Raw genomic sequence first — 27,986 nt, 5'->3', positions numbered from 1 at the left:
TCCCCATTGCTAGGTGGATTAGCAAAGTCATCATTTGGGCCTACGGTCTGAAGGATAGGCTTCCCATCTTCGCTGTGGGTGCACATTCTTCAAGATCTGCTATGGGCTTTTTAGTATCAGGCACCTGTTTCACACATTTGCAGTGCTGCCCTGTGGTTTTCTAATTGATAGGTTTGTAAAGTTTTACCAGGTGGATGTTTAGGCTGCCTTTAATGCCCATTTTGGTTGTAAGGTGCTGCAAGATACTATCTTGTTCTCTTGAGTTCTGCTGTGATCCATTTGTTATGTGGGCCTATTACTGTTTGTTCGCTCTGCTGGTCAGAATGGTGGGATCTATTAGAAGCCGATTGGCTACCATGCACAGCTGCAGCAAATTCTGAGTGCACCAGTTTTAGTAAATCCCCCCCTCTGTGTCCTGTGGTGTATGAAGAAGAAAACTGAATTTTTGGCTTACCTGTAAAATCCATTTCTTGGAGTATATCACGGGATTTGAGCACTAATTAAAGTGAGCACAGATACATATATTAATTGTTGTAAGCATATTACACTATTGTTTTGTAAAAAGAATGGTTTGAGGAGACTGGCAAGATTTAGAGGAGCATCTTTGGAGCACCACGCTGTTGTTGATTGATGTGCGACTGGAAATTTGCGTTTTTGATAGGAACACACACAATAGGGGAACGGAGAATGCACACAAGCACGCGGTGTTATATGGCATGTTATCGCATACACATGAGTATATTTGGTGATAATATATTTTATGTGATTTGAGGATACTACACTATATGAAATGTTTTTTTTTTTTGGGGAATGTGTGTGAGGACCTATGAAGAAAACAACTAGAGAAGACAGTTTGGAGAATAAAAGCTCTATTGGACTCATTTATTTGTATATGCATAAACAAATCTGATAAGAGCCTGGGATATTGAACATACACAAACCTGTTGAATAGAGGAGTGTTTGCTATGTAGTGCTGGCTGGTTTGGACTAAATTTGTTTAACTTCCGCCAGGGAGCGTTGTAGATTCATCTGGCTGCTGTGAAGTTTAGTGTGTGGACACTTGTCTGCTGGATAATAACAAATGAGCTTACTAACCTAGGCAGCTTGTGCTGATGAGGATTTCAGGTGGCTGGAGGTGTCCAAGTCACTGGGAGAACAGTGGAACCAAACCAGAGACTTGAGATCCACATGGTGCTTCTGGTGGTGTGGGTAGGGCGGCACGCGCATGCCCCCTACATGGAAATACAAAATCACATATATATATGTATTTCTGCTATAGGGCGGTTGGGAAGTGTTAATAAACAAAGAACACTACATCCACTATATCTGGTCTCCCACAGTACACTGAAGTGCAATTATTTTAGTAAATATAAACTGCTAAATACCTTTTCTCATCAGAAGTTAGAGCAGTCTTGTGACTTCTATCAGTGTACAGCCCAGCACTAGCTAAAGCTTGTAGGAGTTTTATTGCTCTAGGAGGATACAAGTCAACTGACCTCTGTCTGGACAGTGCTGATTGGCCCTGTGCTGATCACATGCACTCTCCCAAGAAAAAAAAAAAAAAAAAACCTCTCTAGCAATACACACCAAACTGAGCATGTGCATGCCTATGGTTCAGTCTGGAGATAAGCGGTGGTCGCTTGAAAAAGGGGAGGAACAGAGAAGAAAGGATCAAACAGCTTTTTTACACAATGCAGAAGATTAACCCCTTAGGTTCCACAATGAGTATAACAAGCATGCTTTACTGCCTATACAAGCTGATTTTACTGTTGTGGGTTTAGTAACACTTTAATCCTTACAGTAGTAAAAGCTAGCAATGGTGGGAATTTTTGAAAAGGCGCCTAGCAGTGCAAACAGTGAGGAAGCTTCCAGTGTTTCAGCCTGACCAGCTTTACTTACTGAATCTTAAGAGATGGGGGTCAGACTGGGGCTGTGCCACGGTTTTGAACCTGGAATGTACTCCACAGCAAACTAGCAGTACACAAAAGATCTGGAAAGAGACATAAAGCAGATCCCCAGTGCTTGAATGTCACGTTTTAGGCTAGCCCCGCACGTCTAGTGCAGCAGGGTCCAAAAATGTCCTCCAAAGCTAGTGCTGAGGAAACGTCAATCCAGGTAGTTTCTATGCAGAGAACAGCTCAAGAGGATGAGGAGTTAAGAACCTTGATTGAAAACATTTAGCAATAAATTCCCAGAGGTGAAGAAGGCTAGGCAAAAATAGACTTCTTTATGCTGGGTAGAAGAGGGGTTATACAAGAGCTGGTTTACAAACCTTTTCGATTGTCACTGGAAAACAGGAGGAAGCTACAGGGGAGACTCCCCACCCCCGTACAAAGGTCATAATCAAAGAGCAAGAAACCAATGATCTCTGAAACAAAATAAAAAAAGTCAAGAACCAGTCCCCTGATAGCGCTGAGAGCCAAACACAGGTCCAGACCCAGTAAAAAAAAAAAGAGAGGATTCTTTCTACACATAGACCTTGCAGGAAAGTAAACCTTGTAGCTTTTATCATTGTAGGAATTAGACTCAGAGTTAACCCTGTCCCTTAGAACCAGGGCTTCAACATCCATGTTATGAAAGCCAGCAGCTAAGAAGTAGGATGCATATCCGTCACTGGGACAAAAAGATTTTGATCCAGAAAAGCCCAAAGAATATCTGCCAGGAATCTTGTGAGTTCAGCGTACCACATCTGCCTGAGCCAGTCTGAATTCGGATCACTGGAATGCTTTCCATCTCTATGCTGTGGAGCAGACTAAGAAATTTCAGGTGAGGAAATGTATAGTTAAGAATTTGCTGATCCCACGGAGCCACAAGAGCATCTACTGCTTGAGCTAGACTAGAGGATCCCTGTGCTTGGATACAAACCTGCCTAGTTTGCTGTTCAACCTAGAGGTCCATATCCAGCACCCCCCACCTGCAACACAGGTCCTGAAACACTTTGAAGTGTAGTGGCAACCCCTCAGGTCCAAGCTCTGCTGGCTGAGGAAGTCTTCTTGCAGGTTGCCTAAACCTGGCATGTACATAGCTTTTAAGGTTGGAACGCAAAGTGCTACCCAGGACCGTATCTGTTCTATGTCTCCTGCTACAGTGAAACTTCTGGTTCCTCCCCGATGGTTGATGTATGCCGCTGCAATAGGATTATCCGAATCTGGATCTGATACACCCCCACCCCCCCCCCCCCAACAAGATGGTGTAATGCTGCAGATCTTCCAAGGTTTCATGATGTTGATTGGGAGATGAGATTCCTCAGATGACCAAGTCCACTGCTGAGAACTCCTCTCCAACCTGACAGACTGGTGTCCATCATGAAGATCTTCTAATAGAGGAAAGAAAGGACATCCAACTCCAGAGTCGTATTCCACAAACCAGTGCCAACTTGGTCCTCAGCGTCAACCAAATTGGTCTTTTCAAAAACTGAACTACCTTGCCACACAACAAAAGAATTTTGCGTTGCAAAAATGAACTCCCATGCAAGAGTTGGATGGCTTCTGAATTTAGAAGTCTAAATTTGAGACTGGAGAGTCCACAGTTTTTCCTCTGGAAGGAGTATTCTGATCTGAGATGTGTCCAGAACTGGACCCAGATACTCCACAGAATGAGTCTGTTCCAGCACTGATTTTTGTAGGTTTAGAATCCACCCAAACCACTGTAATGCCTGGACAATCAGAGGTACATTGTCATACAGAGTGCTTGTTGACTGTTCTGTCAACAGGAGGCCATTTAGGATATCTCATGATGGTGATGCTGCAAGAGTGCACGGCACTATGAACGGCACCTTGGTAAACAGCGATGGTGCAGACAAGAGGCCAAAAGGCAGGGCCATGAACTAGTAATTTAGGGAACTCCTTAGTACCAATTGAGCATCGTTTAACCTCTTTACACCGATGTAACAAAAATATGCAGCCTCACAGAACTGGGCTTTTTACCGTGGGGCCGCATATTTACGTACCTGTCTTTCTGCTGGGAAGGCGCCGCACAGCACGCTCTCAGCACAAAGACTGCGTGTCGCTGAGAGCCCTGGGTCCCGATCGTTAGACTCCCAATTTCGGGCACATGACTCTGTGATAGCCTCTGATTGGCTATCACAGTGATCAATCACTGTACAGCCCGGCCCCCCTTGTTTTTCTCTCTCTATGAATGGAGGAGAGAGAGAAACATTGTATCTCTAACTCCTGGCATAGAGGGGGAAAAAAAAAGAAAAATATTAAAAATTAAAAAAAAAAAATAAAGAAAAAATACCTAGATAAAGGTTTGATCTAGTTCAGTGCCAGGGTAAGTGTTTGGGTCAAAGGTCAGGATTAAAAAAAAAAAAATTGTTAGTGTCAGTGTTTTAGGTAAAAAACAAAACAAAATGTGCACTATTGTTTCTGGGCTGTACTACGGGTACACATATATGGTATCGCTGTGATCATCAAGAGCTGGAAAATTTATTTTGGGTTGCTCTTTGAAGGTAGTTTATGGTAGTAACAATATTTTGGGCCAGTTTTCCTTTGATAATTAAAAAAAAAATCACAAGATATCCATTACCATTTACCAACAAATGAAAGCCCAATTTGTCCTGAAAAAAACAAGATATAATTCACCTGGATATACACAGGAGTTGTGATGATATGTACGGTTTTACTAACACATGTCAACGTTGCAAAATTGTGCTTAGGCATTTAGATTTGTTTTACCCTTAGGAATGAAGGCGTTAAACACCACGGCCTACGACTATTGTTGCTGACCATGTCCATCCCTTTATGACTAGTGTCCTCATCTTCTGGTGGTTACTTCCAGCGGGATAATGCACCATGTCACAAAGCTCAAATCATCTCAAACTGTTTTCTTGAACATGACAATGAGTTCACTGTACTCCAATGGCCTCCAAAGTCAACAGATCTCAATCCAATAGAGCACCTTTGGGATGTAGCGGAACAGGACATTCCCATCATGGATGTGAAGCCGACAAATCTGAAGCAACTACGTGATGTTACCATGTCAATATGGACCAAAATCTCTGAGGAATGTTTCCAACACCTTGTTGAATCCATGCCATGAAGAATTAAGGCAGTTCTGAAGGCAAAACAGGGTCCAACCCGGTACTAGCAATGTGTACCTGATAAAGTGTGAGTGTTTGTACTTTCTGTCACCAGATAAGATATGCAGATCAAAAGTCTTGGCTTCACTGACTGTAAGCTTGGTCAATTCTTTAACCTACTGGAGTCAAAAACCATTCCCAAATTTTTTGATGAACCATTTTTTTCTCCCAGAAACCCTGCTGCTTTCCAGTTCTAGATATAACTTCCTGCACTGCTCTGTGTAAGGACACAAGAAGCTGCAGACACTTCAGTACAAGTACTTTTTTTATTTAAAGAAAACGCAAAATGAAACAATTTGAGAACCCAAGTTTATTGCATGTATGGCAAAGCAAATCTAAGTAACTGCTAACCGCCGGTAAATGCTTTACTTGCAGGAAGAGTAAACTGGAGTGTGGTGACAGCAGGTTGCTCAAATTTGACGGCTTTAATTAATCTTCAGTTGCAACACCAATGGAGTGGAGGCTTTTGTATGCTCAGTTAGTTTTTTTATAGAAATGATGCTAAGGCTGTTTGCCAACCAGCAATCAGTTATTCCTCAGTCAGGCACTTTGTGCAGAAAAGGATCATTTGGATGGTGTGGCTCCTCCGTTTCACTTCTTACTGCTGGACTATGCTTTCTACATAACAAATGCTAGACATCCACTAGAAAACACAGGAACACAACCACGGCTTTTACCAGACACGTCCACTCAATACTCAATATTGAACGGGTAATCCTTATGTTTTCTGGCTCTGTAGGGCAAGAAAGAAGGCAATTGTATTTTATGCAAAAAACAACACATCAACCCCCTCCCTCTGCATGTAAAAGCGATCCAGTGGCTATTTAACCGCTAGGATAGCTTTTATATTAAAGTGATTCTAGAGGCTTTTTTTTTTTTAAATAACAAACATGTCTATACTTGCTTGCAGTGTGAAATCGTTTTGCAGAGTCGCCCCGATCCTCCTCCTTCTCAGGTCCTCCATCAGCACTCGTGGCCCCTCCCTGCCGTCAGGTGCCCCCACAGCAAGTGGCTTGCTTTGCGGGCGCCCACTGCTCTGTGTGTCAATTCACCGATGGAACGTGGCCCCGCCCCTCTCTTCTCATTGGCTCGCTGGATGTGATTGACAGCAGTGGGAGCCAATGGCTCCCACTTCTGTCTCAGCCAATGAGGAGAGGGAGCCCCAAGCTAGCCAAAACTCCAGTGCACATCGCTGGATTGAGAGGGGGTTTAAGTGAGTATTAAGGGGGCTGGGGGACTGCTGCACAGAGAAGGCTTTTTACCTTCATGCATAAAGGTAAAAACCGTTGAGCCTTTAGAACCACTTTAAAAAGCATCTTCAGCCAAAAATTTTGATACCGGGATGATGCCTGCAGACATCATCCCGGTATAACTATTGAAAGCAAGGAGCAAAGGTATTACCGCTCAGCCAAACGATCCAAATCAAACCAAGGCAGGTGCAGACCCTGGCTCGCCACCACATGTAATGCAATAGGAAGAAGGGTTAGCTGCACACCGGAGGATTGATGAATAGTAACAAATATTTATTGATTCATAGGACACACAATACACCAGGACATGTGTACAGAACTTGTTAACGCGTTTCACACAATCGCGCGCTTAATCACAACCAATGATTATGATTAAGTACGTGATCACGTGAAATGCGTTAAGTTCTGTACACGTCCTGGTATTGTGTGTCCTATGGATCAATAAATATTTGTTACTATTCACCAATCCTCCGGTGTGCGGCTAACCCTTCTTCCTATATAACCACTGAAACCACTGAGGTCATACAATGTCCTACAGGCAGAAAGTGGTTAACAAAGCTGAACATCAGGAAAAATTAATCTTTAATCCAGTTACGTATTCATTATAAACCATTAAAAAACAATAAAAGCAAAACAAATATAGCTAGTGTAAGTAATAAATAATTTGCGCTAGTAAATATATATAAATATATGTAAAGAAATCATCAGATCATAAGTCCAGAAAAATATATATATACCAATACCACAGAAAAATATAAAAAACTTTTTAGGTGCAAAAAAAAAAAAAACTTTTGTGCAAAAGGAGTGTCTCAATATAAAAAAGGGTCTCAATATAAAAAAATTTCACCAAAAAACCTTGATAATATAATGGCAGATCATCCATAAAAATATCTTCAGAAACGGAAGCTCTCCAACACACCGATCCTCATCGATCGAAATAACAGGACGAAAAACTTTGTAGTTAATCGAAAATCCACTTCTCCAATAGAAAAAGGACCACCTTCAAACGTATCCATGGGGGGAAATGCCAAGCACTCGAGAGAAACAGAAAGACTTCATGGTGCAATATTATAAAAACCAATTCCTTTATTAGATACTCATTGCACTTACTCAAGAGGTGTCCCAGCCGACACCAGCATCAACAGCAATCACATAAACGAGCCTGACTACTCAGCACATGTGCAATAGCTGGTAGTCAAAAACGTAATGACATCACATCAATCAAGCTCCGCCCTACGCGTTTCGTCATCGACGTCCTCACGTCCGTGAGGACGTCGATGACGAAACGCGTAGGGCGGAGCTTGATTGATGTGATGTCATTACGTTTTTGACTACCAGCTATTGCACATGTGCTGAGTAGTCAGGCTCGTTTATGTGATTGCTGTTGATGCTGTTGATGCTGGTGTCGGCTGGGACACCTCTTGAGTAAGTGCAATGAGTATCTAATAAAGGAATTGGTTTTTATAATATTGCACCATGAAGTCTTTCTGTTTCTCTCGAGTGCTTGGCATTTCCCCCCATGGATACGTTTGAAGGTGGTCCTTTTTCTATTGGAGAAGTGGATTTTCGATTAACTACAAAGTTTTTCGTCCTGTTATTTCGATCGATGAGGATCGGTGTGTTGGAGAGCTTCCGTTTCTGAAGATATTTTTATGGATGATCTGCCATTATATTATCAAGGTTTTTTGGTGAAATTTTTTTATATTGAGACACTTTTTTATATTGAGACACTCCTTTTGCACAAGTTTTTTTTTTTTTTTTTGCACCTAAAAAGTTTTTTATATTTTTCTGTGGTATTGGTATATATATTTTTTTCTGGACTTATGATCTGATGATTTCTTTACATATATTTATATATATTTACTAGCGCAAATTATTTATTAATTGGTACACTTTATATATGGTGGTTTTTTTGCAGCTGGTACACTATTAGTAAGTTATACAATTTTGACCATAGGCGCTATTATTAATTTTTCTTATAGCTAGTGTAAGTACCTGAATGCTGTCTGCTTCAGGAACTTCTCAGCTTAGAGTTATTTGTTCACAAAGGTGCATGGAAGAGTTAGTTGGGCAAGTCTATTTCCCTTTAAGAGGTTGATGTCTCTACCGGCTCCTGCCTGAACCTTTCAGGCTATGTAAGAAAAGCCTTCATAGCACCAAGGTTGGAAACTCTTATCATATCTGTAGCCATGTAATAACTTATCATATGTTTCATGGATAAAACCAACTTTGACTCATCACACTTCCAATCTATTTTTCGTTTTCGCTATGAGATCCTTCAGCAAAGTAAAAACCATTACTAGGAAAAGCAAAATGTATACTTACGAAGACAATGCACAGACCCTCCAGCCTCGATTAAAGCTCATTATTTTTTTCATTTCTTCTTCAGACAATTCAAAATCAAACACCTGCAGATTATAGATAATTATTAGGGTAATAAAAATCAATATTGCATAGGCAATGAGACAGTTAACTTACTACCCCAAAAATACAATCATTGAGCTTCCATACCTGAGAATTCTCCACAATGCGCTGAGGAGTTATAGATTTTGGGATAACAACCAAATTCCTCTGAATAGGGAAGCGGAGCAGAACCTGAAATGTTAATCATATTATGTCTTCATAATCATAACAGGACAGATGTCATGTCATGCCTAACAGAAATCTGATTTTGGTTCATTTAAGTCCCTGCTGCCCAACCTGCAGTTTTTTTTCGCTTACTGTGCAATCCTCAGGGGCCCTGCAGACAATAGTCTGTTTTCCTTTCCTAGGTTCTTATTTAAAGCAGAGATGGAAAAAAAATATCTTTAGACTAGTTCTTCTTTAGCTCTAGTTGAAAAGCTTGATTTCTTTCAAACTATGTTAATTTTTTTCTGTGCTGTCTCTTTTCTGCTTTAGATATTTCATCCATTGACTGTTTTTAATGGATCTTTCCTAGAGAAATATCAAATATGGTACAAGTAATTTTGAAAGGGGCTGTAGGAAGCAAAACTGTGGAAGCACTGATTTGTAAAGATGTCAATTTGTAAAGCTGTGATATCTAGTAGTCTCATATAATGTGTCTCCAGTGCATTCTGCATTTTTGCATTCTCTGACCATCTCCTGTAGCATACATGTAGTCTTTCTTTCTCTAGCATTGTATTCACTGAACATTATGTGTTTTCACTATTTAAAGAGCCGCACTTGAACCCTCTATATTAACAAAGTTGTGACCATTAATCACAATAATCATACCTGGGCAGATGTCTTGTTATGTTTAGCAGCAATCTCTTTGATTTTTGGCTCATCTAAAAGGGAGGGATCATCTGGCTTGGCCCTTAAAAACAGGATATGGTTTAGCAATCATTTTGCTTATTGAAAAAATGCAAAGCAGACAATTTTATGTCAAATATATACCAATTGTGTCCCAAAAAAAAGTGATAGCATCATGGAAGAGTGGTGATCTACAGGAGGCTAAATGTAGGCACAGCCCAAGGCATACAGGTTACTGTAGAGGTATGTGACTGCATCATCAACCTGGACAGTATCTTATTCAAGTATTAAAAACTCGGAGAAGATGAAAGTAAAATGGAAGTATTGTTGTGATAAATTAAATCCCTATAAGAATGCTAATCTGATATTTGCCTTACTTGGTTCATCCCTCCCCTTTACCAACCTACTAATGAATAAAAAAAAAAAGAAAAACCTGTTTTATTTACCTTATTTAAACCCAGTAATGCCATCACTGGGATTCTCTGCTTCTCTATGCAATGCAGACATATTATGGCTGGTGGGAGGGACTGTACATAGCTTCCTGAAAACAGCAGACCACCCTAGGTCGTGCTCACGTGTGATGCTGAGCTTTTATAACAAGTGGTGGGACATTTTTACTTTAATGCAAGGAATGCATTAAGGTAAAAAATGTTTTAACTTTAGAACCATTTGAAATCCAATAAATAAAAGGGGTGAGCCAAAAACAGTCAGGCTGAGAATGAAAGAGCTAGATGGTGCCAATACATTTTTCAGCCAGGAAAAGAAGTAGCCTTTGACTTGCTGCAGCTTCTAACGCACATTTTGAGAATGTTGTAGTACAGTGAAATCAGACTAAGCAATTTCAATTCAGAAGAGAAGCCTGGAGAACTGTGCAAGACTGAAGCGACCGCTGAAGTTCAACTTTACACCGTGTTCCAAATTAATATGCAAATTATATTTTCTCATTTACCTAAATAATTGATGTAAATAACAGTCAGCATAATTCTCATGTTATCAACTATTAAGAGTACAATTCACATTTTATTGAACAAACCTCCTAATGATAACAGGATTTTTTTAAAACATAAAACACTTACAATGCACTGTTCCAAATTATTACGCACAGTAAGTTTCAAAACACTTTATAGGTTGTAAAGAACTGAAAACTGTCATTTGTTGTGTTTGCAGCATATTTACTGAAATCAAAAGCTATTTCAATCAAACTTTTAACAACATTGTAACTTTTTAAACATTTTAACAGGTCTCGTTACATTTTAACATAGGACCCCTTATTTGATAGCAGCTTCACAAGTCTTGCATCCATTGAACTTGTGAGTTTTTGGACATTTTCTGCTTGAATTTGTTTGCAAGATGTCAGAATAGCCTCCCAGAGCTGCTGTTTGGATGTATTTGCCTCCCACCCTCATAGATCTTTTGCTTGAGGATGCTCCAAAGGTTCTCAATAGGATTGAGGTCAGGGGAGGATGGAGGCCACACCATGACTTTCTCTCCTTTTATCCCCATAGCAGCCATTGATGCAGAGGTATTCTTTGCAGCATGAGATGGTGCATTGTCATGCATGAAGATGATTTTATTACGGAAAGCATAGTTCTTCCTTCTGTACCAGGGAAGAAAGTGGTCAGTTATAAACTCCACATACTTTGCAGAGGTCATCTTTACACCTTCGGGGACCCTAAAGGGGCCGACCAGCTCTATTCCCATGATTCCGGCCCAAAACATGACTCCACCACTGCCTTGCTGACGTCGCAGCCTTGTTGGAACAGGGTGGCCGTCCACCAACCATCCACTACTCCATCCATCTGGACTATCCACGGTTGCACGGCACTCATCAGTGAACAGGACTGTTTGAAAATTAGTCTTCATGTATTTTTCTGGCCAATGCAGCCGTTTCTGCTTGTGAGCATTGGTTAGTGGTGGCCGAATAGAAGGTTTATACACAGTTGCCAGACTCTGAAGGACTCTACATCTTGATGTCCATGGGACTCCAGAGGCGCCAGCAGCTTCAAATATCTGTTTGCTGCTATGTAATGGTATTTTAGCAGCTGCTCTCTTGATCCGATGCATGGATCTGGCAGAAATCTTCCTCAATGTGCTTTTATCTGCACGAACCCGTCTGTGCTCTGAATCAGCCACAAATCTCTTAATAGTGCGATGATCATGCTTAAGTTTTCGTGAAATATCTAATGTTTTCATACCTCGTCCAAGGCATTGAACTATTTCACTCTTTTCGGCAGCAGAGAGATCCTTTTTCTTCCCCATGTTGCTTGAAAATGGTGCTCTGCTTAATAATGTGGAACACCATCCTTTAGTAGTTTTTCCTTAAATTGGGCTCACCTGCCAATCTAATTATCACAGGTGTCCGAGATTGTTTTCAGTGATCAAAAGAGCCGTGAGACACAATGCCATCTATGAGTTACACCGAAAAATGAAATATTTAATCTTTGTGACACTTAAATAGAATTTGCATAATAATTTGGAACAGGGTGTAAGGCCTCATAAACACAGGGCTTTCTTGCAGCCACTTTTAGGGGCAGGGATGTGCACATCTTATCGCCTGACGCCCAGGACATGCAGTTCCAGGTGCCGAGCAGGTTTTTTTGTACACTTAGCCTTGCTGCGGGCAGGCAGCAGGGTTTACTTTGTGAGGACAGAGAGCTGCTGTTCACTCCTGGCTTTACACAGCTTTACTGTAGGAGCAAGCCACCAAACAGACCTGCCAGGGAAGCAGTGGGTGTCATCCACACCAACCTAATCTTGAGCCTTAGATTCCTATTTCTCTGGGAGCTCAGGGCCGCGCACAGGGAGATCAGAGATGGCTCCGGATCTCCAGCACCCTCTGATCAGGAAAAAGTCAGCTCTGCCCAGGTACGCTGCACCAGCCCTGCCATCTCACATGCCTCCTCCACTCAATTCTACAGCAGGCTCAGTGCTAGATGACATTGCAGAAGGCTGGGACATTAGATAGCGTATATGAGCTCTTCCTGCTAAAGCTGACATTTTGCTGTTGATTTCCACTGTGCGGTCTTCATTTAAAGGAGAAGTACAACCAAAGCTCGTTTGGATGTATTTCTCCTGTAAATCATAGGAGTACAGTTTGTTTTGCACTCCTGTAACCCGCTGTCGGCTGATGTAACTCAGCCGGTCCAGGCTGGGGAAAGATCGTGACCATATGGTCGGGATCCACCCAGGAGCCTGGACCTGCACCTGGCTCAACCTCTCAGCGATCCGCTGAGACCACCACTCTAGGCAACTGGAGTGGAGACCTTAGAAACTGGTCAGGAGGATTTGTTTCCCATAGGAATGATGCAATTATAGAATCCATTTTATTGCAATTGGACAACTACAAAAATCATGAGCAGCAGCAGAATATCCACATTAGGGGCTTACCTGAGGCCACCCGCACCCAGGATTCAGTCCCCACTCTCCAAGGGGTTTTTGACCTCACTCTGAGAGATACTGCATCCGGAGTGGACACCGGAGCTTGATTTGACTGCTCAGCATGCGGTTGTACTGAGCACGCAGGTCCTGCCATGTGCAAGGGTAACCTGAAGAAATAAAAGGGGCTTTTTTCTAACTGGAGCCTCATTTACTGGCTCAACAGGTGCGCTACTACTGAGCATTAAGAGAACCTGACACTCCCCTTCCCTCATTATACCGCAAGGTCTCTCCCCTCTCTGCTAGTCCCTGGGTGCGGTGCTGGAGACAGGCAGGGAGGGAAGTAGGAGATAAACAGCACAATGCTAAAAACTTTAATTTGCCATAAAGCCCCTTTCATTTTTAAAAGCCCCAGGCATTCCTAAAAGCACCTATGCCAAATACAAAACATCAACTCTTCATAATTTTTTCATCAGGACAAATAGATTGTCACGAGGGACAGGAAGTTTGGGACACTGATTTAGTCCCCTGGGCAAGCAGTTTTTAAAAAAATTTCCACACCCCTGTAGGGGTGTCAGGTGTTTTGTTTACTGCTTCCAAATGGCCCTCCGTGTTATTCAATGTGTCCATGCACACATAGACTTTTAGAAGCTTTTAGTAGCAGTAGCATTTACCAGTTGGTAAAAAAAACCCAGGGCCAGTGTGTCCAGAAGCAGCAGCGTTTTGGCAGAAGAAACGTTCCTAAATGCATGTTAACTCTAGATGTGTTTAGTGATTGAACATTAAAGCGGAGCTCCACCCAAAAGGGGAAGTTCCACTTTAAGGACTGCTCCCTCGCTCCCCATTAATGATTAGCACCTTTGGGGAGCGGGTACCCGAATTTCTGAGGTACCCGCTTCCACTTCCAGTCCGATCGACCAGGCGATTGGAAGCGGAAGGTGTGCTCCCTCCCTGTAGTCTTTTGGGACACGTGACAAGTCCCAGAAGACTACAGGACCATTCATGAAGCGCAGCGATACTCGCGCATGCGCAGAGGGTACCCGGCTGTGAAGCCGCAAGCTATCACAGCCGGGTGGCCACAATGAAGATGCCGGCCTCCTGGAATATAGGACGGACGGTGAAAAGAGCTGCAGGGGACACACCGTGGGACCAAGGGGCAGGTAATTGGCTGTTTTTTTAAAAGTCAGCAGCTACAGTTTTTGTAGCTGCTGACTTTTATTTTTTGATAGGTTGAGTGGAACTCCGCTTTAAGTCATTTCACTGACCAGAATAAATGATTATTCTGGCCAGCAAAATGAATTAACGCCCAAGCGCTTGACACCTGTAAACGCACTTAACCGCCTGTAAAAGCATTAGACACTTAGACAAGCTTCACATGTTTTTTTTCTGCCAAAACGCTGCTGCCAAGAGGAGCGTTTTTAAAACGCCCTGTCTGCATGAGGCCTAAAAATTTCATAAGGCTGTCTAATTTACAAAGAAAAGAGTAAAATCTACATTGCTTTTACACTATGAGGAGACAAGCAATCCTTAAGTAAAGACAAGGAGCTGATGGCTGACTATGACATTCACCCCAAATGGTGCAATAAAATGAAAAATAAGGAAAGATGGGGGGGGAACTGTGCAAAAAAAATGAAGTAAAAGTAACTAGGAAAAAAATGGCAGCCCCAAACAGCCAACTAAGGCACCCAGAATTAGAAATCCTCAAGCTGTGTTTGTAAAAATGTTGCACACTATAGTGACATTAATACACTCCCAAGAAACTGGAATGTACACAGGATGTAGGCACCTTACTGGACTCTGATGTACCAGTCACCAGAGCATGGTAAGGATTGACGCTTTCAACCCTGTTCAGGTCAAACCCAGGATCTAAGTAATGTGTGGACAAAGCAGTGAAAAACAACAGTTTACCACCACTTTAAAGTTGGAAATAACTATTAAATAAGATAGATGAATTTTAGAGTCTACAAAATGAAAAGAGAAAGCATTCAAAACTCACAAGGATATGTCTTACCATGGACGATCTGGAGATCCCAAGGGGCTGTATGCGGTCACTGCGATGCCTTTGGAATGGCAGTAATCAATGAGTTTCTGCTGGGTTAGGTAAGGATGGCATTCAAACTGATGCAAGACAAAAAACGTGAATTACCCATGTTTTGTTTTCACAGGAGAATTTTGCTTTTAGACAGCAGGACAGCTCAAATATTCAGAAAACCCATGAAAATCACCAAATACCTGGTGGACAGCTGGTTTGTGTTTCAAGTTTGGCTTATTCAACAACAGCTCAATTTGTTCATGGTTGAAGTTAGAGATTCCAATGGCTTTCACCTTCCCTGCCTCCAAAAGCTCCTCCATTGCCTAAGGAGGGAGATAGGAAAAGGCTTAGACAAGGATAGATAGAGCTCTCAGCTTTTAACTTATTTTAAGTTCCACTTTTGCTTTCAGTCCAATTTGAAGAAGCCAAAAGGACCATAAAGTATCCATTAATGCATAAGCAGAAAATGTACAATCTGACGAGATAGAAGCACACACTTACCTCCCATGTGTCCAAGAAGTTTGTTTCACTTTGGATCACTAGTCCTTCCTCATCAGTGGGAAACAATGCATCTCCAGCCTGCAAAAGGCATAAAAATGTAGACTTTAGTCTTTATTAATGTCCTATTTAATTTTTAAGAATGCAACCTTTTAAGTCTGGCCCTTTTCACACAGGCAATGACCAGTCAGTTTAACAGGGCATCCATGAACAGATCCTCTACTGAACTGCAGGAGAAAAGGACAGATGATTAACTCCTTTAAAAACTGGGGGGGTTGGATGAAAAAAGATTCACATCATGTTACATCGGACTACTTCTGATATGTTATGTTTAGGTTTGAAAAAAGGGAAAAAAAAGCAGACCTTTTCCATTTTTTTCCCAGACATGAACGGACTTGCAAGGTAAGCCAAAGTAAACGGACCCATGTCTGTTTACATATGCCTGCTCATAGACTTACATGGAGCTTCCAATTAGGTCCACCCCTTCATGACAAATAAATAAATAAAACAAATCTTAATGCCCGAACACAGTTTGTCAACTTTGGCACGTGTTAGTAAAACTGCACATATAACAACTACTTACTGTATTCATGTGAATTATAACCTTGCTTTTTCAGGGCTGTCATTTGACGTAAAATGGTAATGGGTATCTCCTGATTTTTCTTTTTCTTATCAAACAAAAACTGACACAAAATAGGATTTTTACCATACTTATCACCAAAGATAACTCATCAACCCAAAATAAATTTTGCTCCTGCAGATCACAGGAATACCACATACTGTATGTGTATATTATTTTTTATGTGTACCTGTAGTAGGCCCCACAAACAATAGTTTACATTTAGCTTTTTTTTTTTTTTTTTTTGTAATCCTAGGCCAGCCATAGATGGTTTAAATCTCAGCCGCTTCAGCAGGAACTGCCCGAGATTCAAACTGTGTATGGGCAGACTGAATGTACCAAGCTGATCAATCGATCAACATGGGTACATCTGGCCTGCCAGATTCACTTGCGATGATCGCTAGCAGCTGCTAGCAATAATCACTGTCTTCTCCCGGCGGGGACGGCCCCCCCATTCCAGGAGAAGGCAATTGCTTGGCAGGAGGGATTTCCCCTTCAGCACTGTCTATGTTGATGGAGGAATCGTGCAAATTTCTTTCCTGCAAAAGACATTCGCACTGCCTATGGCCTGCCTAAAACCCACTAACTGACATGATACTAAACTAAAAATTATTTTTTAAGTCCTACCTAAAATACACCCTAACCTTTGACCCCAACCTCTGATTGACCATGGCCTTGACTGTAACCTATACCAGACCTATATTCATTATTTTTTTATTCACACTTCTTTGTTTATACTTTTCTCCCCTAGCAAGAAGAAAAAGTGTATCTTTTCTCCATTCGAGATGAGAAATTAACAGGGGCAGGATGTACAGGGACTGATCACTGTAATATCCAATCAGAGGCTATCACAGTGAACAGGTGACCAGGAACTGGGTCTGCCAATTCTTGATAGTTAGTATGAGACCCGTAACTCTTGGTTAGAGTTCGGTCTCCGTGCAGGGAGCATGCTGTGCAGCAGGCTCTCAACACAAACACAGCAGCGCATATATGAAGCCTCACAGATAAAGCCTACTTCTTTAAGGCAGCATGTATGTGCACGCTCCGTGGGAATCTTCTCTCTTTAGCTAACATGATCTCATTCTTCTTCTACCTAATATAAAATACCAGAACACAATTACTTCAGCATAGCCATTTACTAATACTTTCCTTTCATGGGGCAGCACAGTGGCTAAATGGTTAGCACTAGGGTCATTGGTACAAATCCCAACCATGGAACCACCTGCCTGGAGTTTGCATTTTCTCCTGCATCGGTTTCCTCCCCGACTCCAAAGACATGTTGGTAGGTTAATTGGCTCCTGTCTAAAAAAAAAAGTTGGCCCTAGTATGTGTATGTATGAATGTGAATTAGGGACCTTACATTGTAAGCTCCCTGAGGGTCAGGGACTGATGTGAATGTACAACATATATGTATATTGTGTGTAAATTGACGGCACTATACAAGTACCTGTTAAAAATAAATGTAATGACTTCTAAGATACACTCTCTGAATCAGAAAGCTCATTGGGAAAAAAAATACCTTAAATCCTGGTGGCCAGTGGATCAGATACAGGTCCAGGTAATCAAGCTTCAGATCAGCAAGTGTTTTCTGACAGGCTCCTTTCACCATAGACTTCTCGTGGAAAGTTGACCACAGCTAAAACAAATAATATTGTTAATTGTGGACAGGAAACCTTTCATAATAGTAACATTGACACAGCCACTGCTGACCCCTTTTTTTCAAATTGCTAGTTGCAAAGATGTCACGTTGACGTTCTTTCCTCCATGCCTTTAGATCAGGGCTTAAAATTTTGAGTCTAGACCAACTAGCCAGGCACAAACCTTACTCTCCACCAGTTGCCCCACCTAACCTTGCCCAGGTCTGCCTCCAACCCCACCCCCCAGCTGCCCCCCCAACCCCATCCCCAGTCATGCCCCCAACCACGCCCCCTTAAAGCTTATGAAATTACATTTTTCTTTAGAATAAAGAGTCCAAAATATAAAAAACTGCAAATACAACAGCTTTATTATGTCAATTTAAACATAACAGCAATAGCTTAATAGAAATAGGGTGCAATCAAAATATCAAGTTTTACAGCTTTAAACCTGTAGCAAACATTTTGTATTTTTTTTGTTTATCTCCTGCATCTTTAAAAAGAGACTTTAGTAACTAAAGCCTCTTTTAAAAGATGTAAGTTTAGTTGACAGAAGTATAGCATAAGAAAAAGTGCTTATTTTGATGCCAAAAAACATGGAATAATAGTTACTGCCAGTTTCACATCAAGATTTGCTATGGTTTTCGTTGTACAACAGGACCAAGACTTCTGATACAAAATACCACTTCAATGGCTGTGTGTGGATTGCAATCTATTCAATGAAGAAAAAAAACACCAAAAAAAGATTTTTTTGGATGACAAAAAGCAGTGTCCCCCGTGACGGCAAAGAAGAGACCGGAAGTCGGAAACCGGAAGTCGGCTTCACAACGAGGCTTGGAGCGCAAGTGGAATGCAAATCGATCCCCGGGGCCTGGGGATCGCATTGCAAGCCATCCGCTCCATTGCAAGCCACCCGCTCCATTGCAAGCCACCCGCTCCATCTGTGCTTGCCACAAAGGGATTTCCCCTTGCATTTGGCGAGTGGAAATTTCAAGCCCTGCTTTAGATCACTGACCCTAAACATGGAAGGGGTTCCAACTTTTCTCTGCCCTTTCTGATAGGTATAGTTGTTCTAGGTGATGGAATCAAGGATACAATCATCAGACATTTGCTTGCTAATGTTTTGGCCAGATGAATGGAATCAGGTGCCAGGCTCTTATTTCTGAAATTCCACTGCAAAACAGTCTACAGTATAAGGAATCATTAAGGAAAGCATTTCTTGGAGATGCCCCAGAACCTGGATGAACAGGAAATTTTGGTGGAATTATTTCACAGCTGTCTTCCCAAAGCCGTATAGAGATCATTAAACTTGCCATCAAAATTGTTCAAAATTGATACTTCAGCTTTGGATTGTGTTGGCCTTTCACAGATCAGTAAGTTTGTGTTCCATTCTCAAGATTAGTACTAGCTGCTCCTTGTTTAAAGCATCCTTGATATTCAATTGCCACATTTTTCCACTTTACAGATCTTGTAATGGAAATTTTGTTTGCCCAAGTGATTTTGAGAGCCCCACTTCTCAAAATACGTGCAGGGAAACTGTACATAGAGATGTATTCAACCAGCTATGCAAATATTTGTACAAATCTAATAGTTTTACCTTGCTAGTGATGAAAATATCTTCCCGTTTCACCACACCCTCTTTGATCTTCTTCTGAATACCTTCTCCTACCTCCTTCTCATTCTCATACACAAAGGCGCAGTCCAGGTGCTTGTACCCCGCATCCAAAGCTGCCTCCACAGCTGCTGCCACTTTGCCTGGTGGAGACTACAATAATAAACAAACATTTTTTTCATTTATGGTTTTCCTTTAAGTATACATAAACCCTCACCTTGTAAAACAACCCATTCAGTTTAAAATAGAAATGAAAGGCAAAACATAATGTATACTTTTTTCCCCTTTTTTTCAGGGATTTCGGGTTTACATACACTTTAAAGCTGTTTTGTGGGAGGAATTATGCAAATATCAAAATGCATCAATGAATGGATGTCAGTATGAAGGAGTGGGCATTCCCAAGCAGGCAACATCTGAATACAGCCCACTCTAGGTAATGACCACCTGTGAAGATGAGCCTTCATGATTGAAAGATCCAAAAACCAATCATTGAAAGATGTAGGGCAGAGACAGTAAGGCTATGAGGTCAATAAAATGTTAATTCTTACTGTCTGCAGGAAGACCAATAGAAAACTGGCAAAGCTACGCTGGAAACAGGCAAAAAGAAAAAAAAACAACACTAGGCATGTGTGCACATAAAAAAGTTATGTTAGGTTAGATCAGTGTTTCTCAACTCCAGTCCTCATGGACCCCCCAACAGGTCATGTTTTCAGGATTTCCCTCAGATGAAACAGCTGTGGTAATTACTAAGGCAGTGAAACTGATCAAATCACCTGTGCAAAATAATGGAAATCCTGAAAACATGACCTGTTGGGGGTCCATGAGGACTGGAGTTGAGAAACACTGGGTTAGATGGTGAGCAGAGAGAACCCAGCCATAGTGATAGGCCTCATCTGCTAAATTCAGTGTTCAATAAGCTGTATTGTTCAGTGCAGGATATTCATAGGGTTGTAAATGTTGCCCTGAACAATAAAGCTTATTGATGGATGACAAAAGGGTCTGCAGTCTTACTGGTTTTGTGACTAATTAACCTAAAGTATTTGGCAAAAAATGACACCAAGTTCACAAACAAGTATATCTATACATATAGATTGCTCTAAAAAAAGGGTGCAGATCCTTAAAAAGGTGCAGATGCTTCTTTGGCACGCTTGTTGCACATAGGGCAGCTTTTTCAAGTGAATAAAACGAGCACAAAATCGATAAAAATGTGCATTCCCACTACGCAAAATGTAAATGAGGCCTTACCTTCATGCTATGCCTCTAAACAATACTTCAAAGGTTACAAAGTGTATCAAACAGTTCCCAGTAGGTCATTAGGTTACAACACATGGCAGCACATAAAAAACTCACATGCTTAGGAAATGCCAGAATCACATTTTACTTCTTATCAAAAATCACTATAAACCAGAACATTGGTCTACAGCAAAGAGATACTGTACATCAGGGGCCTCCAATCTTGTTATAATGATAGACCTCCAATAGATTGTCCAATTAACGTTTTTTTTTTAAACTGCTCCCCCCCCCCATAGCAGAAATACTGCTACAGGGCGGCAGGAGTGCGCAAAATCATGTATATATACGTGATTTTGCATTTCCAGGTAGGGGCGTGCAGGGTCAGTGCATGTGCCCTACCCACGCCACCATTGGTGGCCTCACCTGTTGATCACCGGGTCCCAGCCAGCAACTGGCCGTATATCACCGACAGGGGAGAGACCTGTGTGTAAATACAGTTCTCTCCCGTCAGCAACTGCACACTGCTTTGTATGGCTCTGCTATACAAAGCAGTGTGCTTACAGTGAAGCACACACAGCACACAGTAAAACAGCACACAGTTAACCCTTTGATTGCCCCAGATGTTAACCCCTTCCTGCCTAGTATCATTAGTACAGTGTCAGTGCTTTTTATTAGCACTTATCACTGTATTGGTGTATTCATTTCCCCCCTCTCTCCGTGTCAGAATGCCCACCACAGTGCTAAAAAAAAAAAAAAAAAAAAAAAAAGATTCCAGTATCTATACCGTCATTTGTAAACACTATAACTTTCACGTAAACCAAGTAATTTACATGTATTGGGATTTTTTTTAGCATATAACCGATATATTGGCCGTCGAAAATAGGGTTATCGGCATTTTGCAGAATAATTAAAAAAAAAAAAAAAAAAAAGCGCCGATAATGATAACTGACTTCAATGCAAAATCACGTCCCATTGACTTCAATGCAAAAATGTCTCTATTTACAGTTTTTATTTTTTTATATATTTCATGTCTAATTTTTGTGTATTAATTTCAATAAAAGTTCTTTTACTTTACTAAAAATTTTACTTTAATTTTTTTACTGGACATGTCTAATACCAAAAAGTCAACAAATTGTTTTTTTTCTCAAAATATTTTTTTTTTTTTATAGCGCAAAAAGTAAAAACTGCAGAGGCGATCAAATACAACCAAAAGAAAGCTCTATTTGTGGGGGAAAAAAGGACATACATTTCATTTCGGTGCAGCGTTGCATAACCGCGCAATTGTCTATTAAAACAACACAGTGCCGTATCGCAAAAAATGTCCTGGTCAGGAAGGGGGGTAAATCCTCTGGAGGGCAAGTGGTTAAATTGTTCAGAGATCCGATCACTGAGGATGAAACCAAAACATCCCCAGAGTACTTTCTAGGTCCATTTTCGAGGCTATCTAGAATGCCAAATGCAATAAAGCAGCAAAACACATGATGTACAGGATTCACACCTTATCAGCGGGAAGTAATGCTTCCTTCCTAAAGTGCAGTTCCTTCCAACTCATGCAATGGTAGATCCAAAAGTAGGATGTCCACTGCAAGGTCTTGATTTTTTCCAGCTTAATGTAATGCCTCAATTCAGCTTTTTTTTTTTTTTTTAAAAACAACAAAACAGTCATGTCATACTTACCTGCTCTGTGCAATGGTTTTGCACAGAGCAGCCCTGATCCTCTTCTTCATGGGTTCCTCGCTGATGCTTCTGGCTCCTCCCCCTTGAACAGTGCCCCCAATAGCAAGCCACTTGCTATGGGGGCACTTGTTCATGCTCACCAACAGCTCCTGCTGCTGCCTCATGAGGAGATGGAGTCCCGGGACGGTCGGAGCTCTTTTGCACATTGCTGGATCGAGAGGGGCTCAGGTGAGTATTAGGAGGGGCTGCAGCACACAGAAGGTTTTTTACCTCCATACATACAATGCATAAAGGTAAAAAACCTTCTGTCTTTCCAACTACTTTAAGACAAATGTGGTTTCAGAAAAGGTATAAAATAATGAAAAGTAACAAGATAAAAAATAACAAAAATGGTGTGACCACAAAGTGAAAAATTTAGGGCATGACCCAGCAATGAAATGATTCTTGACAGGGATTCTTTTCTCAGTTGGGCTTTAAAGAAAAATGAAAAGAAAAATAAGCACAGGCTAAAGTCTTGAACTCAAATCAAAGTGCTTTTATACTAACAAACATGAAGAATCAGATTATGAAGCATCAAACTGAGAACACAAAGATCACTGTCTCTCACATAAGCTTTGCTTGAATGCAAAGACCACAACACATTAGCATGGTATTTTTGATGGTCAAAATTTATCCTGTAGAGCAACAACTAGCATCTGACCACAAACAAATGCATGTTCCCTGCAGCTTTACAGATCAAATTCATATAACCGATATATTGGCCGTCGAAAATAGGGTTATCGGCATTTTGCAGAATAATTAAAAAAAAAAAAAAAAAAAAGCGTCGATAATGATAACTGACTTCAATGCAAAATCACGTCCCATTGACTTCAATGCAAAAATGTCTCTATTTACAGTTTTTATTTTTTTATATATTTCATGTCTAATTTTTGTGTATTAATTTCAATAAAAGTTCTTTTACTTTACTAGATTGTGTTTTTTTTATTAATTATATTTACCACTTGCCGACCACGCTATAGCCGAATGACGGCTACAGCACAGGTGTCTAGTTCTGGGAGGGTGCAAATTGACATCCTCCCAGAACAGCGTCCCCTGCTCACCCTCTGTGGCACACACCCAGTGCTCTCAGTGATCACTGTGTCCTTCAGATACAGCTGATCACAAATTACAATAAAGGGCCAATCACAGCGGCCGTTTACCACATGATCAGCTGTGTCCAATCTGCAGTACTGTGACAGCATGAGGAAAGTACTCCGATAACTGGCAAGTGTGAAAGGAGACATCTATACTGATAATCAGGGCACTGATTATCAATACAGCCCCAACAGTGCCCATCAGTGCTGCTTATTAAGGCCAAACAGTTTCCATTAGTGCTGCCAGTCAGTGCCTTTCGGTGCTACCTATCAGTGCCCTTCAGTGCTGCTTAGAAGTGCCCTTCAGTGCTGCCTTTAAGTGTCCATCAGTGCCGCGTATCAGTACAGCCTATCAGGGCCCATCAGTGCAGCCTAATCAATGCACATCAGTGAAGGAGAAAAATTACCTGTTTGCTAAATTTTATAATAGAAACTAAGAAAACTTTTTTTCAACATTTTTGGTCTTTTTTCCTTTGCAAAAATAAAACACCCAATGGTGATAAATTACCAACAAAAGAAAGCTCTGTTTGTGTGAAAAAAATTGCAAAAAATGTTATATGGTACACTGTTGCATGACTACGCAATTGTCATTCAAAGTGTGACAGCGCTGAATGCCCTGTAGGCAAGCGGTTAATTAAAAAGTTGAATATAATACAATTATATATAAAAAGACCTGCTGAGATATGGACTACAAGTGTCAGCCAGCTCACAGACCAGCTGAGACCACAAACCTGCTGAAATATGGACTACAAGTGTCAGCCAGCCCACAGACCTGCTGAGATATGGACCACAAGTGTCAGCCAGCCCATGGACCTGCTAAGAACTAAAAGTGTCAGCCAGCCCACAGACCTTCTGAGATAAGAACTACAAGTGTCAGCCAGCCCACAGACCTGCTGAGACAAGAACTACAAGTGTCAGCCAGCCCACAGACCTGCTGCGATATGGACCATACGTGTCAGCCAGCCCACGGACCTGCTGAGATATAGACCACAAGTGTTAGCTAGCCCATGGACCTGCTGAGAAAAGAACTAAAAGTGTCAGACAGCCCACAGACCTATATTCTGCAATATTTACATTTTTGGTAAACTCATTCAATTAATCCAAGTTCTGCAAGCTGAGATAACATGCACTGCATCGATGAATTCACACAAATTCACAGTAAGCATGAGAAAAAACATGAAATAAAAGAATTTGAGTAGTTCTCCAGCTATGTGTGATTAACCTATTAACCTAAAATCGGCTCTGATATCGCTGTTTTACTAACCTGACAGCTTATTATTCTACAAAGGAAACCTTCATTTGGTTTGCAAATATTAAAGATTCTAACTACCAGCAAGAATGAGTCGGATTTCTTACATTTAAAGAGTACCTGTCATTTTAGATCCATCATGGCAGTGCCTGTTAGCAGGCATCCACTCACCTGCTGCTGTCACGTCCCTCACCTTGTTGTGTCACTGCCGCATCATCAGCCGTCCCATTAAAGTGAATGGGACTGTCAGTGAGTCAACAGCGGGTCAGAGTAGGAGTTGCTCTTTAAAAATTATGATTTAAATCGAGTCTTTTCACTACTGAATTAAATCAACTTGGTTTAAATCAATTCCACCCTGAAAAGACATGAATGGAACTTCCTGCATACAGATGCACGAAACACCAGTGCATTCCGTGTGGGCACAGACAGCCTATCACACTGGTGTACGAATAGCTGCACCCCTGTAAATGAAGCCTTATAGTGGACCCAACATCAGAAAGTGGCACTGACCTGCAGCACTGCCTGGAAAATCTAATCACAGCTGCAACATGCCTATTACCCACAGCACTCTCCCTCCACATCTGACAAGGACCACTACCCATTTAAATTCTGCGGACAACAGAATTACAGAGGTAATTCCCAATCTTTAGGCACAGCAGCTTTGAGGTGGAAGTGGCAAGGAATCAACAACTTCTCAGATGTAAAATTTACAGCAAAACAGGAATGTCTGATGACTTGGTTGACATGTGCATAATATGCAAATCCAAACCGGGTTTAACTTTTCAACAAGGGGTTCAGTTTTCCTGACTTCATAACTAAGCCTGGTTCACCAGTTAGCCAATTAGTGTACCTGAGTGACTAGCAAAGGTGTTCTTCCTGGACAGATGGTGAATGAGAGGGGCCTACCTCTGAAACTAGAGCAATTAATCCTCCACTAACATCTAAGCAAGTATCAGAGATCAAGCATCCTCCAAACTCATCTCGAGCTGAACGTGCGCTCTTTATTTTTTATACTCAAATGAGCTGCAGACTGTATCATTGCTTCTCACATAAACAAAGTGACATGCTGCAGCTCATTGAAGTAAAAAAAAGAGTGCATATTCAGTGTGCAGCTAAAGATGAGTTTTAAACAGAAGGAAAAAAGGCCCCCTTTACACAAGGGGGGGGGGGAGATGTGTCTTTTCCAGAAGTCCTTTTCATCAACGGCGGATCTGTCTGCTGATTCCCCGCTCAGCAGGCAGATGACTGGTCTGTTTCCACTTTGCTTATGCACAGCAGACATACTCCATTTTCTTCTATTGGCAGTCAGATGTAAACCGACAGCCTGTCCGTTTACACCCGACTGCCATTTGATCCAATCTGCTGGACGGAAGGAGAACGGATCCCCCCATCCATCTATTTTTAGCAGATCAGTTTGGATATAAGCGAGTGTAAATGGACATATATCTGTTTACACCCGCCGCTCCATAGAGGTTAATGGAAGGCCCATTCGAGTCCTCCTGGCAATTTGTGCTCCCAGCTTGAAAAACTTTCAAAACAGCTGCGAGGTTCACTTTTAGCTGAGTTGCTAATCACTTTTCCTGATCTACAGAAAACCATTAGGCTTCATGCCCGCTGGACGTTTTTTCTGCTGATCTAAATGCCCCTGCATGTTAGCCTATGTGTCCATGCACACATCGACATTTAGAGGAGTTTAGAGGCAGAAAAGAACCCCAAAGCCAGCGCTGCCAGGAGCAGCGGTGTTTTGGCAGAAAAAACACTTGACGCATAAAAATGCGCCTAAATGCGTGCAAACACTAGGCGCGTTTAGCACTTGACTGTTAATTAATTTCAATGGCCAGAATAAATTCTTATTCTTGTTAATGAAATGAATTAAAGCCCAAACTCTTGACGCAACTAAACTCGCCTAAATGCATTACATATGTTTACAGTTGTCAAGCATTTTTTTTGCCTAAATGCTACTGGCAGCAGGAAAGGCGTCTGGGAGAGACTGAAAAATGTCCAGTGTGCATGAGACCGAAGATGTAACCAATTTAATGTAACCAATGTAACCTATTTATGAAACATGATAAAAAATATGAAACAGCAAAAATATGATCTAAAATTGAATATAGTGTGCCTTGAACATATTAATCAAATGAAAGAACACTGATCGCTGGTCATTGCCTTTATCTGCCTTGAAATCAGCAGATAACAGAGAAGATACTCAAAACAGACAAAACTAACTGCTGTGTAATGTGATTACCCAGCCACAAGCTGCTGCACACAATCTGCCCGCTCCAGCACAATACACCAGTAAAAGGCTTAATAACCACAAAATTTGTAATCTGCAAATGATTTCAATCAATTTATGCAGTCAAAATGATGGACTTTGATAAATGTATAAAATATTTAAGTTCAACATTCACTCCAGGTGGATGCAATCACAATTTTGTGTCATAACCATCGTATATAGCAACCTCCAGATTGTAAGGCAGATATTTAATCCCAAACACCAAATTCCATGTTGCATGCAGCTTTGCATGCACATCCAGAAACATCATTGTTTAATTTGTGTAAAGGGTTTTTGAAAACTTACATTTTATCCCCTTGTACCACCTGGTTCTCAGTAGTCACTGGCGGAATAGCCAGGGGCAAACATCTGTCCTCTGGGAAGGCTACAGCATCAGCGCCTTCCAGGGGGATCTCATCTATCTTTTGTGTGCGTTGTAAGGGACCTGGGATGGCTTCACACTTTTATAACAAACTGTGTAAGATCTCACAATGCCCATGTGCTAATCTTGTATAAGTACTGTGGAAGACCTGGCACAGTCGGTTGAACAATACCCAGCCTCAGCAGGTCTCTTATGGCATACACAACATAGGAGATCTGGCACGGTTTGTTATTTTTCAGTATAGGTGCATATGGGAGATAAAGCATACATGTCTATGACAGGCTGCCACAGAGTAAGGAAAAAGAGGCCGGCAACCTTTTCCCATCCAAATGTGAGAAAGATCGCAGAGTCTTCAGAGAACCTAGACTGGCTTTTTTCAACCAGCATGCCCAGGCACCCTGGGGTGCCTTGAAGTTTATTCAGGGGTGCCTTGGCAAAATGCCTAACAATTACCCACAAACTGTATACAAGCCAACAGGTGGATCAGGGCTCTGAACAAGAGGCTAGTCCTCGAAACGAGTCAGCTTTTGGATGTCCAGATTTCTCACTGCAGACAGACACGCAGTGTGAATCGGAAAGAGCTGTTCCTTTATGATGTGTCGTTTATTTATTGATCATTTGTGAGTACAATACTTATTATTTACATTTATTAAACATTTTTTAAGGTAATGCACTAGGCCGGTGCGCT

General features: G+C 41.3%; 1 protein-coding gene across 1 annotated transcript in view; it reads right to left on the bottom strand.

The window, feature by feature from the left end:
• Nucleotides 1-5,375: 5,375 nt before the first annotated feature.
• AKR1B1 (aldo-keto reductase family 1 member B) overlaps nt 5,376-27,986 on the bottom strand; it is a 36,404-nt gene continuing 13,793 nt past the window's right edge. The window contains exons 2-10 of the mRNA XM_089680639.1: nt 19,338-19,505; nt 17,626-17,742; nt 15,491-15,568; nt 15,190-15,312; nt 14,969-15,075; nt 9,565-9,646; nt 8,842-8,925; nt 8,656-8,738; nt 5,376-5,813 (exon numbers count right to left, since the gene is read on the bottom strand). Coding sequence (XP_089536765.1) covers nt 5,771-5,813; nt 8,656-8,738; nt 8,842-8,925; nt 9,565-9,646; nt 14,969-15,075; nt 15,190-15,312; nt 15,491-15,568; nt 17,626-17,742; nt 19,338-19,505 — 885 coding nt within the window. The 3' untranslated portion in view covers nt 5,376-5,770. The remainder of the gene's footprint in view (nt 5,814-8,655; nt 8,739-8,841; nt 8,926-9,564; nt 9,647-14,968; nt 15,076-15,189; nt 15,313-15,490; nt 15,569-17,625; nt 17,743-19,337; nt 19,506-27,986) is intronic.

Source organism: Staurois parvus, unplaced genomic scaffold (assembly GCF_062004578.1).
Source record: "Staurois parvus isolate SC_StPar_1 unplaced genomic scaffold, SC_StPar_1.0 ptg000249l, whole genome shotgun sequence".
Taxonomy (NCBI): Eukaryota; Metazoa; Chordata; class Amphibia; order Anura; family Ranidae; genus Staurois; species Staurois parvus.
This window is presented reverse-complemented; position numbering and strand designations above follow the sequence as displayed.